The sequence below is a fragment of the Amia ocellicauda genome, chromosome 5 (assembly GCF_036373705.1).
Source record: "Amia ocellicauda isolate fAmiCal2 chromosome 5, fAmiCal2.hap1, whole genome shotgun sequence".
NCBI classification, from domain to species: domain Eukaryota; kingdom Metazoa; phylum Chordata; class Actinopteri; order Amiiformes; family Amiidae; genus Amia; species Amia ocellicauda.
Window position 1 is genome coordinate 39,279,195 of NC_089854.1, and position 14,743 is coordinate 39,293,937.

Below are 14,743 nucleotides of genomic sequence, written 5' to 3' on the forward strand. Positions count from 1 at the left end.
ATATGGAAATGTATAGGCTATTGGAGAACGCATTCAAAATAATTCAAAAGTTATAACCATGAATCCGATGTGCTTTTAGTGTGTTGTCAAATGTCAAGCAATTAAACTATCAGAGGAAGAAAGCAGGGTTTTTTTGCAGTTTAAGCACTTTAATGAGGTTATTTATTTAAAAAGAAAATCTGTCTATTTTCAAGTAAAATAATTCCACCATATTAAAACAATTGTCTGTGCCACACATCAGTAAGACAGTTTCTAAAATTGATTTGAATTCTAACAGGAAAGCTATATTGTTCTCTGCATATTTGTTCTACTAAAAATAAGTATATATTTTTTTATAACTGTATACTTTTTGGCATATAAAATACTTAACAGGTTTGAATGTTAGCAATAATATAGATCTGCTATGTATAAGCCAAATAAGAGAAAATTTGCTATTTTTTCCACTTCGTGCCAGTGAAGTTTTTAAGAGTCTAATCAGACGCTGTTTTGGCCTTGGATGTCTAGATAACAAGTCAAGTAAATGTCTACCCGAAGGAACAATAGAGGATTGGACAGAAGATGAATGCAGCCCGAGTGTATTTGATAAAGAAGAAATAAAATGCTAGTAAAAATGCAGATGAGGCTCGGTACATCTTAGTGGATTGATGCTTTGAGGTATTTGATAGGAAGTGTGCCTTGCCTGCCTGTTTCATACAACTTCAGTCTCCTGCTTTTCACTAGTTGTGGGGCTCTGAATTATTTAATTGAAGTAATATATTACCTCGCCGAATCAGTGGAACACCTTCCCAGGACATTACGAGTTGATGATTGATTCAAAGGCAACCCTGGAAGAATCTGGAGTCCTTGATGTTTATCATTCATTAAAAACACCCCCTGCCTTCTAGTTGGAATTAAATTAAGGACTTCATCTCAGGCTGATATTGGTGCTGAATGGATTTGCAGTTGAGGGTGTTTTGAAAGATTGCATACATTTCAAGTTCTAGGATTCCCTTCAAGACACATGAAACTTGGGGGATACTCTATGGAACTTGGAATATTTTTCTGTTGATTTTGTCTGGATGTTACACTGTAAACATTTCAGTTAATTACTAGAGGGGGAAACATTTTTACAGAACCTTGTTGCCTTGACACAACTCAATTATTTTTTAGCTCGGGTAAAAACAAAAAACAAATAAAACAAATGGAACAGCATGATTCAAAGCACTTCAGTTGCATCGTGTAATGTTGTGATTAACTCTGGTTAGGGTTTTAAGTGTTTTTTTTTTTTTATAGCCTCACAAGCAATTTAGTTTTTTGTTTTCTCAAATGTCTAAACATACCCTGCCGGCGTTCACTCAAAAGATGAATCAGTTCCTGTCACAATATCACCAAATAACAGAAAAATAAGTAAAATGCACGCTGTCAAAATCCTCTCGTCCATTGCTTTCTGCACTTCACTGAAACAAACACTAAAATCTGAAATCCAGAATGAATGAATTACAGGACTTTGATATGTACGGTCCTGGAAATGAAGCTTTTCCTCTTTCTTTGTAATGATTGAGATAAGAGCTGGTCCACCTTTCCTTGGCCTGTTTAATTTAGAAGGTAATTGACTTTGTATTACAAGATCCTATTTCCATTTTACAGCACGGAACTGCATTATATATGACTGAAAGCATGTTAGTCTGGAGAGGAATGGAAGGCACAGCAGGGGCACCCAGACATAAAACACAAGTTCCGTATTAGGTCTGATATCAGCACAACATAGTAGTGTTAGAATCAATGCATTTGACTACAGTGAAAGGGAATTAGAGAGTCAAGCAGTTCACAAAGCTCCCCCCCACCACCACCACCCTCCTAGTCCTGCTCACAGTCGCTTCAGGAGAGGAGATGAGTTCTAGGGATTCACTTCCAGCTAATGGGGAAAGTTGATGGTGTGTGACCAGAGGGCTAAGGCACTCTCTCTTCCAAAACTTGTGGCAACACTTACAAAGAGAAATGGAAAGTTTCCAGCACACAGAAACGTCCAAACAGTGGATAAATGGTATACATTACACAGGAAGATTAAGGAAACAAAACATTTCTTGGCTTGGGATATGGCCAGACTTCTGGTAGACTGGATTTAGGTTCTTCTTATTTTATATTGACACTGGGATTATGGGACATAGGGGTAAGGAATATTAACGACAAACTAAGTCAGAAGAAGGTGGCAAGCTTGACACCCGGGAACCGATGAAACAAATTAACAAGAAGCATTCCGCCTGATGTACAACTGACGTGTCTTCTAATAAATGTTATTTACTTTTGTCTGAATTTTGACATATCACATTTCAGGTTTGAATTAAAATGTTTCTGTGATTATGATTATCATTATTATTAGTAGTACTAGTAGTCAATCTATGGTGAAGTTTGTAGATATTGTAAAAAATGTAAGACATACTTGTTGCCTGCTAAGAAATAATAATATCAATAATAATTTGTGCAGCCTTTTCTCTGAAATAATTAATTGGACTGGGTTTATTAATTTAAGTTTTTTGCTTTTTTCTTCGCTTGTTCTTCATATAATGTTTCAACCCCTACCAAGTGAATATATTTTAAACTGAAATCAGCAGTTTTAATAATAACTATGTTGAGCCAGAAACCCTAATTAAAAATGTAAACAATGTTGGGTCAATGATGAACTGCTATTCACTACAATATAATATATGCACTACAATAAGTATTATTATTATTTAACAATTGTTTAAAAAAAATAAGCACAACTAACTACAAGGGACCACTGTTGATGACTTGTATTGGATTTAATCTGTATTCCATGAGCACTTACTGTTTCTCCCAGAATGACTGTCTCCGTATCCCACACAGATGCAGAAAATGTCAGCCATGCTCATAGCACATGATTAACTTTCTTGACTTTTTACATGAAGAATAAGAAAACAGCTACTTGTTACCATGCCGATGGAGATACTGTGCTAATTATTTACTGGAGAAGGCCTTTCTTGGCTTGTTAAATTGCACCTCTTATTTGTAGTTAGGTTCTCAGTGATGGAGGAACATAAAAATGCAGCCTGGTTAGGTACAAATAAACGTGATTTTATCATCAAAGTGGAACTGCAGCCAGGCAAGAGTGATGTAAAGGAGAAAAATGCACCTACTTCATTTAATCCCATTAGGTTTTTAAATACCTTTTCACATCAGTACAACGACTAAATCGTTTTTATTTTCTTGTCTGCTCTCAACCATTTCATCTGCAATTTCTCATTTCATTTGACAATTATGGATTTACTTATGTATTTTTGCATGTTTCGTAAGTGTACCTAATGTAGGCCCATATCAATGCATTCCTCCAGCAATAGGTTTACATAGAAGGATCCTCTGTCAAACATTAAAAAAAACCTTGTATCAAGAATAAGCATTGGTCATTTCTGTTTTGTCGGTTGGTCAATGTTTTCATTTGCACTGGGCCTTAGTGATTATGGACAGTGAGATAGAGCCACACCTATTTCCTACGGCAGATTTCTAATGCACTTTGCAAAGCCAGAAACAGCAAACGGAAGAAATTCATGCTTTCCTAAATAAGGGCCAGCTGTGATTATTACTTGGGCTACACTGACATCTGCTGGAAGATTCTCTTCAGTTAAGAGAATGAGCCCTTTCTGTAAAACATGTTTAAGTTTGTACCTGTTTTCACCACAGTGAAGCTGTCAAGGCTCATTATCTGCAGCTATGTTTTCTTTAAAATAACTCATTTTGTAACATGAGGGTTAACTTTTCAATTTTCCCGAAAGCACTGTGACATCATAGGCTTGAAATACGGAGATCCCAGATTAAATTACATTTGGTCTTGGCCTCAACAAAACCACTAGAAACAATCCCTGTCTGGTGTGGTTAAAGAGTAAATCACAGTGCCTTGTTCAATTTTGCCTTCCCCAGTTTGTCGCACAGCAGTTACTGCAGACATAGTGTTCCTGGTGGATGGGTCACAAAGTGTTGAGCAGGACAACTTCAACCTGGTTAAGGATTTCATCAGTGGGATCATCAAGTCCTTCACAGAGAACACAGTGGGAGAAGAAGGAATCCGCTTTGGAGTGACAGTGTACAGTGACATCCCAAGGTATGCTCTTTAATCCATTGTCTTGATGTTATGTGGTCAGTTGGGCTGTATGGAATGGTTTCATGTTGGACAAATGTAACACTAGTCTCATTGATGTCGATGAAATCCTTTCCTAGGATGAGGATCGCGCTGACGGACTACACCACCATTGAGGAGGTGCTGTCTGCCATCCGTGACCTTCCTTATGACGGGGGAAGCGCTAAAACGGGAGCAGCGCTGAAATACCTAGTTGAATCAGTCTTCAGCTCTGCCATTATCAGAGATGACGCTCCGAAGGTATGACCAAATATTCACTGACTAGGACTTCTGAAGTGTCTTACACAGTGCGCTGTGTTTTGTCTTGTGAATGAAATTTAAGAGAGAGAGCTTTTGAAAGGTGCATGACTACATTAACTGATAAACGGATTGTGACTTCAGAAAAACTGCTCTGAAAATGTTAATTTAATCCTGCCGCTGCAGTTCTGCAAAGCGTTTAATTAACTTTGGTTCTAGACTCTCGTACATTGGAAGCTTTAACAGGTATATTATTAATACGGCCACAGTCAATCTGGAACTGCTTGCCTCCAGCATGCTGATTAGAGATCTGAGCTTCACAGCAGGAAAAGCGGAAACACAAAGAACTGTATTACTATTATTATTCACAGTATTTTATTATTGCAGATAGTCATTTTATTAACCAATGGGAAATCAGCTGACTTAATTGAGGAACCAGCGAAAGCTCTACCGGACAATGGGATTACAGTGTTTGCAGTGGGTATGTTTTTTTATTTACTTTATTTTTTCTAAGCGTTAACAAAATAAAAATAAATCCATGTTCGTCTCTCGATTGAGCTGGTTCCATTGTGACGCAAGTACTCCTTAGTATGACTTAAAGCAATAAAAAACTTACAAAATAACAGCAGAGCCACTTTTCCCATTCATTAACATTAACATTGCCCCAGCTTTTTGACATGAGTTTTCTTAATCACCTTTGTTCTTACTATATATTTCTAGCATCAGCTGGAAGCTCCTGGAGACTGTGCAGCATTTATTTTTCTGATATCTATCTCTGCTGCAGTTTGAACATACACATCAATGCTCACTTAGTATGTTCATCATATCTTGGCACTTGATAAATACTTGTTTCTTCAAAACTCAGCCTGTGCAGTTGATCGATTCTTGTTTCAGATTCAGAATGTGAACCATTTCCTGTCTCTCTACAGGAATTAAAGATGCCGATAAGAAGGAGCTGAAGAAGATAGTGTCTGAACCTTTTGAAGAGCATCTCCTGTTCACAGAGGGCTTCACTCTTCTCGGCAGTCTCATGCCGAAAATCTCCCGTAGACTCTGCTTCACTGCCTCAGAGCCTCCCAGACCTGTGAAAATGATCAAACAGGGTATGTACAGTCATGAAAATGATCCACTGTCAGCTTATTCTGGTGCACATTTGTACAAATCATATTTACAGCATATTAACAGCATAGTATATGATATATTTATATATTATATATTAGAACAACACAAACTTTAAACCTTTTTATATTATTATTATTATTATTATTATTATTATTATTATTATTATTATTATTATTATTATTATTGGTACAGATCCCTTAAAATACCTTTTTTGGTAATGGTTTATAAAAATGGGGGTGGCATTGAGTAATAGGACTCTGTATCCAGTATGTGCTTTTTTTATATATCATTAAAGAAGGTGCTTTACCCCACCAACCCAGCTGTGCCCATTGTGCACATTAACTTTCAAAATTGACTTGAACCTTTTACATGGTTTTACGTGGGTTTTGCAGTGGTTTCTATAGGATGAACATGCCTTCACTGTGCAGAACTACACTGGGCTTTGAGGTGCCATGATATAGCATAAAAAATGTATTTACTGCATTTTGCTACGGCACATAAAGCTTCCTCATGGTCCGTCTTAGTACAGCTTGTCTGTTTTTGTCTTTTTTCCTACAGTGGAAGATAAAATTATTGGACCAAAAGACCTGGTCGTTAATGAACTGAGCTACAATTCTTTGAGACTAACATGGACCCCTGCTACTGGAGCTGTCACTGCATACCAGCTGGTTGTCAGTCCTCTCACTGGGGCAGGGCAGCTGGCTGCAGGGGAAGAGAAACAGGTGGGTGTCATGTATTAAACTGCGTGAGCTACCTACACTCATGTGACATTCATGTACAGCTTTGATTTTGTATTTTTAAAACTTCAAGCAGAATCTATACTGGTGCAGAAAACAGACCATGCAACATCACCCAAACTATTCTGAGGATCTGAAATGAGACTTTAAATGTACCCTTTCATATGGGACCTCCTTCTACCATGTTAACTGGGACTTATTAAGTAACCAAATTCAGTGTAGGCAAAATCAAAGCAGGGACATGGATAGGGCTATGTACAGCATGGGGCCTGCTGAGCTGGCGATGCAGAGCTTGGTTTGATCCTATTAATTTCTGCTAAAGGTGTAATGAAGGAGGTATAACGGATCGAGGTGTCATGCGTACAGGCCGCTGTAGTTTAAAACCATACGGTGCATCTCTATTAACACGGGAAGAAGGAAATACTGCCACCTGGCAGGGTAATTAGCAGAGGCTTCGAGATGGTTTAGGTTATTTAAATTACCTTGCGAAGCACAAATTAATTGACTGCAATAAATGTGCAGAGTGACTGTGAACAATGTGCTAAATGGATTTAATTGTTCAGTTGCCAAGACTAGAGATTTGGCCTTGTAAGCCTTTGAACAAACATAGATTAAAGTGCTTGTAAGGATGACAGCTTCATAGTGCACAAACAGGTTGGTAAAATAAGTACAAAGTGCCCTTATTCTCTTTTATAATTTGTATTTCAATTTAAATTTAAAAAGGAAACTGCAGCCTTGCTATATACTTTTATCAGTCTCCTTCCCCTGCAGAATTGCCCAGCAGAACAGCTACTGAGAGAACACACTGAGCTTTGTTTGAATCATTGACATAGGGATTCCTAACAAAAAATATAGAAACATATTTGGCAGCTTCTATATCTGTATAGGGCAGCAATGAATACATCTTATTGCATAAGAGATATAATCTTGTGTAAGTCTGTCTGCAAAAACTGTGCAAAATTACATCACTTATGCAACATATTAATTAATTATAAATGACACATATAAGGATTAGATGCACAAATATCTTTACAGTGGAAAAAATATATATATTTTCTTATACTTGCACCACTGGCATTTAATTGTCCTGAATTGTCATTGGTAACTGAAGAGTTAAAAAAAAATGTGTAGGAATGGTATTACTAAGCATGTTTAATTTTTAAATACTGATAATTCTATTAATCTATACACAATACAAGAGGTATAACAATGTTTTGAAATGCTGTTCTGTTTTTGTATTTGTGATTTATAATAACATTCACAATCACAGGCAAAATACTTTTCTGTCAGCTTTCAAATGTGATCACTTGCATTGCATTGGCTTTATCAGATATTTTCTTGAGTAAATTTTAACGTTCTAAAGTTTTGGATGATTCATCAGTATGTGAAATCTAAACTGGGTTACTTCAGGCTTGGTTGGATGGTGAACTGGATTACATCACTGATACCTGACCTCAAGATGATGATGATAATAACAACAATAATAATTGTAATAATAATAAAAACAGGTGATATCCAGAAATAAGAAAGCAGCCCAGGGCTTCAATTCAGGCAAATTTATAACGTCAATAAGGGAAACACTTTGCACTTTGTCCACAAACTATACATTGATGTATCATAATGAATATCTCCTTTTCTTCCATACATTGTACTCTGCTGTGGAACAAAATTACACAGTGCAGCAGCATTTTTACAGACAGCACACAAAACTGAACATCATAAGCAAGCCACTCTACTGGCCCAAGGTTAGTGTCAGAGAAGTTATCTGGCCTGCACTCTGAGCACGCTTGAAGTGTCTGTGTCCAGACACATGCACTAATAATATATACTATTATACAGAGCTTCACAATGCAAATGTGCACCAGAGCACATCATCTTGAGTATTTGAAAAGATTGCTGATAATTTAGAATCAGATTTAAATTTTCAGCCAACCGACCTGTAATCCTTCTTTCATGTGTGATTCTTCAATTCTTTCAGTGTTGACACTTAAATTAAAATATATATTTGTTTTTCAGGGAGTTGGGGTGTTGACTGTTTGGATGAAAATAAATTAGATAATTGCGGGGGGGAGTTCAACATGATAAGGGATCTGCTGTCTTGCCTTCTTCTCTGGTCTACGCGTTTGCTTTTTCTACTACGCTGTACCTTGCAAACCAGCTACCAACTAATATTAGGACTGTACCCTCTCCCCTCACCTTCCAGTGATTCCTAGAATGCCACTTGTTTAGACTCCACAGTCCACACGCACAATGGGCTCTTGCCTCATACCTATATACTGTGGCACTGCTTTGCCCGGGAGCTATCCCATTACATGTTCATTGGATTGCAATTGATAGATTCCAGTTATTGTATTACCACATTGTTTCCTGCATGAAGATGACATCACTTCTACACTGTGTAAACTGATGACCTTATTGCACTTCTATCATTTGATATGTATGCATATATATACTGTACACACGCACACGCGCACGTGCACACACACACACACAATAAGGTTACATTAATAAAATACATAATATTGGTATAATTTCACGTGGCTATTTCTTTGTGGTTATTTTTCTTCTTTTTTTATTAAGTTACAGGTACTGTGTAAGATTTGCTTTTGCCTCTTCTGTTATTGCTAGATTGTGTGTTATTTCGGTGTTCTCCTACATGCTTGTAGTTTTGCTTGATACTGAGTACACTGTGATGGATCTTATGAGGTGTGAAGATGGTCTGGTATCTGAATGTTCACCTGTCTATAGAAATCTGTATTGTTTTTCTTAAAGTGTGAGCAATTCATTAAATAATTGGGCATCAAAGCTTAGACCTAAGCTTCTAAAATTATCTATACATGATCTATACAGGACTTATAAATATATAAAGCTTGTATAAGTGCGGATAAGTACTATCAACCATAAGACTCTTGAAAGTCTTACCAGTTTGTTTTGCAGTTTACTCCTTATTGTTTTTATAAGAATTGTAAACTTAGCTGCCCTGGATCTATCCTTAATACAAACCATTTTTATTTATTTAATCTGATTGTTTGTCTCTTTCTTGGAGAGGAAGAACACCATTATGACATAGCACGTCCCTGGAGTAGGGGCATTGCGGTCGTGGTTTGGTAAACCTCACTCCCATGTCCTTGCCATGATTTGGGAAAGAATTACAAATATTTATTCTCCCTTGGTATACTATAATTTACCTGGCACCCCAGATAAAAATAAGGTATTTTCGTTACAACCGTCACAGTATATTTTATGACGATGATGATGATTATAATGCATTCTCTTATTATACCCTTATTGTAAGTCACCTGGGTAAAAGCTTCAGACAAATTAATCACAATTTTAAAATTAAAGCCACACTGTCTAAATCATCACTCTCCATTCTTTTTGGACAGATTAATTTGATGGGGGATGTCAGGACGACGGTGGTGACTGACTTGAAACCCAGCACAGAGTATTTGTTCACACTCTATGTTGCGTATCAAGATGCCATCGGAGATTCGACGACGGTCAGGACCAAGACAAGTATGTCAAATGTGGTTTAAATGACTGTGTTGCTGGCAAGAGAGCACACAGAAAAATGATCCTCCGGTCCTTTGTGAGTGTGATGCTGATCTGTGTAATTGTTTCAGCTCCTGTGCCCCAGGTAACTAATTTCCGTGTGATTGAAGAAGCGCTGTTTAGTCTGCGGTTGGCATGGACACCACCATTAGGAAAGCTAAATGGCTATAAAATCTTCATTCCCCGATGTAAGGAAATGTCTTACAACTATTGTTTCATTTTCTTTTTGTGTTTGTATTAACAAAACATGACAACCTTGTTTCACCTTTATTTTGATTTAAAAAATATACACACAATCCATGTTTCACTCCTTTTATGCTTTACAATGTGTTCACAAAGAGCAGCTTTCTAGCTGTTTTTTCCCCCATGTTACAAAATATGCAGGTGCTTTTGTCTTCTGTTATTTCTATCACAAATAAGAATAATTAGGTCTGAAGTGAACACAAACAAAACCAAACTAAGCAGTTTCATGGATCTACTCATATCCTGCCTGAATAATCTCTAGGCGCACGTTGTAGAAGTGCATTGCAAGATGCTTACATCAGGCCTCTACAGGGGTTATCCTATAACTCACCTTAAGTTAGGTGGTTACTGACACAGGATTGATCTGAGATCTAATTTAAATACATAACTTCATACATTTAAACAAGGGAATAGGATCAGCCTTTGCTTTATTGTCTTTATTACAAAGGACAGAAGTATAATTATTGTGCACAAACAGCAGCTTTTTTATGCTGGCCTCAGATCTGAGCTTATACAATGCTGTGTTATTCATTATGAATCATTCGTTTGGATTACATTTTTATATAAAACACATAATCAGAATAGAAAAATACCCACAAATGGATATTCTTGGTCATGTTTTAACAATTGCAGCAAACAGACCTGGACTGACTTATGAGCAGGAACTGAACGGAGACGTTTCATCCCATATTATTGACAATCTGGAGGAGGACAAGAAATATACAATCAGCGTTTATGCTGTTTACCCAGAGGGCCCAAGCGTTCCAGTGTCCACAACTGGCAGAACCTGTGAGTCCCCTTACTTTAATGAACTCTTATCTGTGAATGAGGGGGGTGGGAGGATTACCTAGTTACCTCAAGGTGCTCTGCCATGTTTGTTAGAAATGAAAGGAACAGGAACTGTGACCATTCCCTGCTTTTGCAAGTCACAATGATTTCAAATGGAGCTAATTAGAAGTAAATCAGAATGCAACTGGAAACTTGAATAATTTTTAAACAACTCTAAAGACTTAGCATCTTTAACAAGCTTAGGCCAGGGAGTCTGTAAATCTGGTGTCTGGTGACTGGTCTGAGGTAAGGACCAATAGCTGGACTGACTCAAACATTAAGTTTGGAACAGGTTGGGAGTCAGAGATTTGCTCAAAAACATCATAGTGGTGTATCTTTATTTAGTTAATTAGTCTGTTTGTTAGTTAGTATTATAAACCTATTTCAAAGGCAAGCCACATCTATATCTGTCTGTTGCCAACTCAAGCTTGTAGTTGTTAAAATTATAGCCTTAGCTTGTGCAGAAGCATATGGAGAACTATAGAGAAATAAATGTGATGATGTGAACAGTGACATCTGACTGAACTAGGAGTTGTCAATGTAGTATCATTTGGGCTTGTCAATCATTGTTCATGTCTTTTAGGAGCTGGTGCATCAGACACTCAGTGTCATGATTGTATACCAGAGCACATTGTTTCTGCAAAAGGAATGTTGTGTCAGTGTGAGCTATTGCTGCCTTTGCCCACAGGGTGTCAGAATTTCATAACAGATTTGGATGTGGCTCGTGTTAGGCTAAACTGATGCTATCTAATACAAAAACCTGTTCCCATGATGGTGTCTTACTGAAGTTATGTCTGTTGTGTGTTGTTTCTGGAACAGTGAAATTAGTTGCCGTAGAGAGCCTGACTGTCCAGAATGCGACCACAGACACTCTTCAGGCCAGGTGGTCATCAGTAAAGGGCGCCTCAGGATACAGACTGACCTGGTCCTCCTCAGGTATACAGCAACACAGGGACTCTCCAACAGCACAGCACAATTTGTGTATCACGCATTGTATGAAGTGTTATAAGTATTAATTATGTCACTTTTTCTTCTAATACTTGCAGATAACACTGAAGTATTTTGTGTGTTTCTTTTTCTTTATTTATTATTAAACAAGACTAAACAAAACTACAAAGAGATTAAATTTGTATACAGATCTAAATTTGTGATTTGTGTTAATGTTCAGAAGAGCAGAAAGGTCCACAGGGGCCCTTCGAACTGATTTCATAGTGCAGTGTGATTCTGATTCTTGCATTAATGTTATCTTTTCTGTTTTGTAGAAGGATATATAGAAAATGTTAACCTGGGTGAAAGCTACACCTTTTATATGATCCAGGGGCTCCACCCAGGATCTGAGTACACAGTCACGATCAATCCCATCTTTGTGGACATCGAGGGCCCTGTCACTACAGCCAAAGCTAAAACATGTAAGAAACCATATCCATGCTAGCGCTACAGACTCCAGGCACTTGCTGTAAGGCAAGGAATCTTCCTGTGGTTATGAAGGTATAGAAAATCCATTCAGTTCAGAGGCAAGATTCGGAGTAATCAGAATTTCACTTAATAACAAATAACTTTTGCAGATTTTGTAAGTGTGGGTGTATCGCCCTGTCTGCGCTGTCAGTTAATAATTCAGCTTCATTTTTCACATTGTTGAGCTTCAAACAAGCTTTTTCTGTAAGTACTGAACAGCAAACTTCATTCCAACAAGTAATACAGCATGGTGACTAAGAGTGAAGTATGAGGGAAGGAAATGAAGTCTGGATTTCATAGTTAAACATTATATTCTCCATATTATCAGTGCTTTAGCTGTTTTATTCTGTTTTCCAATAAATAACAGTCACAATTTATAATGGTTTGTACACAAAACACACCCACAGTTAGGAAATCACAATGTTTTGACAGTGGAAGTGTGCGTCAGTTTGGGAACTTAGTCACAGTCTCTTCGATCTTCAATCAAAAACGGGATGTTGATGTGCTGGGGTGCTCAGAATGAAGAAACCTATAACTGGTCTGGGCACTCTGCAGAAAATAACAGACTGGTCGGATGTCTGTAACCAAGGAATGAATATTCATAACTCATAACTCAGAAGTCCACAACGTAATCTTTTTACATCTGATATTCCATGTTTTGCACTGTGGAAATAAATGAGAATGTAATAATAGGAACATTATGTGACAGGTGAACAAACAAATGTGATTGACTTTTAGACTTGAGAAAAATGAACCCCACAGTTTTAAACATATATTATTATAATTATTTTTATATATATCATTTATCAGAGGTGACATGCGTGCTTTTTCTAATCAAACCTGTACTACTCACTATATACAACATTAAAAAGGTAAAGATATCTGAAAGGAAGTTCAGAATGATCTACAGGTTTAACAGTAAAGTTTGACAGAATGAGAGAGGTACAAAAAGGTGGAATTGGTCAAAACATGAGAATGAAGATAAGGATATGCAGTAGCCAAGACCAGGTTTTCACTTAACTTCTTCTACAAGTTATGTGGATAGGAAAGTGGTGCATTTTTTGCAATTACAATCAAGCCATTGGCATAAAATCTATCCATTGTTTTCTTGTCTCTGTGGTCCTCAGTGGAGAGCAGCGCAGTGCAGAGTTTAAAGGTTTCTGCAGTCAGTACGAACAGTGCCTTGATATCCTGGAACTCAGTACCTGGGGCAACAGGATACAGACTGGCTTGGGGCCCAACTCCAGGTAAAGTGTTTCCTACAAATCAGTGTTACTGTATATGTGTATAATTCTCTGGAAATGTTTAGATGGACAGTTGCCTATAATCTGTGATACATGAGTGCATACAATGTGGTTAAACAATGGGCTTACATTACAAATCTATTTTATGGACCAGTAGTACAAATAAATAAAATAATTAACACTTCTTGAATATTTTAATTGTTTTCAGTTTCCATATGTTATCACTCTACCCAATAGATTTTTTTTATGAATAATACATTAAAATTATGGCTACCTGAAAGAAAGAAAATGTAAAAATATTTGTTTGTGAGCCACATTTCCCCTTATTTAATAAAACACTATTGAATTGGAGTGCTGCCTCATGTTATTAACATGTTGTTAATGTATTGACTTCTAAAAAGTTTTCAGCCTGCTACAAAGATCTCTTCATGACAATGGTTCATAAACCTTGCATTAATTAGGTGTTTCCTTTACTTACTGACAACACACAGTGCCATAACGTTACATAACGTTTATGTGCGTATTAACATAATAAGTGGCAATCTCTTTTGAAGTCTCATTAATTAGAATACTCCTAAATTGTATGTGTATTCATGCACAGTAATGAATGAACTGTATCTAATTAATTAGTTGCTGTCCCTTTTGCGTAATATGTACAAAGCTGTCATTATGGTTCTTGGATATCTAATGGTTGTTTACATACAAGTCATTGTTATTGTATGTAAGATATTTTAAACGCAGATTCAGATTTTAACAAGGCAAACAAGATTTAATTGTCTGCTTATATGACACTTTGAATGAATCTTTTTTTCCCCTCCATTTCCCAGTAACTGTTTCAGCAGTGTCAACTGTATGTTAAATAAAAAAATCACATCTTAGTACTTTTCTAATAAGACATTGGGAAACAGGTGATGGATTTTTTAAGATATCTATCTCTCTAAGTTTATGATGCAATTTTCTCCTCTGCCCACGATCATCATGACTCACTGAGTCAAAAATAGCACTGCTAGGACAGCTATGAACTGCCTCTCCTTTTGATGTCACCGCAGAGCTTTCAAGGGTAAAGAAGTCTTTTGATGGCTGCCTCAACAGTCCGCTGTACAGGGGATTTTATTCAAATATTAGTTTCTTTAAAGTCTGAAAGACATGGAGATGTCAATCTAAGAACAACTAGTCACATGATAACCTAAACCTGA

At 37.0% G+C, this 14,743-nt stretch overlaps 1 protein-coding gene across 1 annotated transcript in view; it reads left to right on the plus strand.

Annotated features, from left to right (window-relative positions):
* Window positions 1-14,743, plus strand: part of col7a1l (collagen type VII alpha 1-like) — a 122,329-nt gene that overhangs the window by 9,497 nt on the left and 98,089 nt on the right. The window contains 11 exon segments of the mRNA XM_066702977.1: window positions 3,913-4,093; window positions 4,210-4,369; window positions 4,754-4,847; window positions 5,296-5,469; window positions 6,047-6,210; window positions 9,612-9,741; window positions 9,849-9,965; window positions 10,654-10,809; window positions 11,668-11,784; window positions 12,111-12,257; window positions 13,431-13,550. Coding sequence (XP_066559074.1) covers window positions 3,913-4,093; window positions 4,210-4,369; window positions 4,754-4,847; window positions 5,296-5,469; window positions 6,047-6,210; window positions 9,612-9,741; window positions 9,849-9,965; window positions 10,654-10,809; window positions 11,668-11,784; window positions 12,111-12,257; window positions 13,431-13,550 — 1,560 coding nt within the window.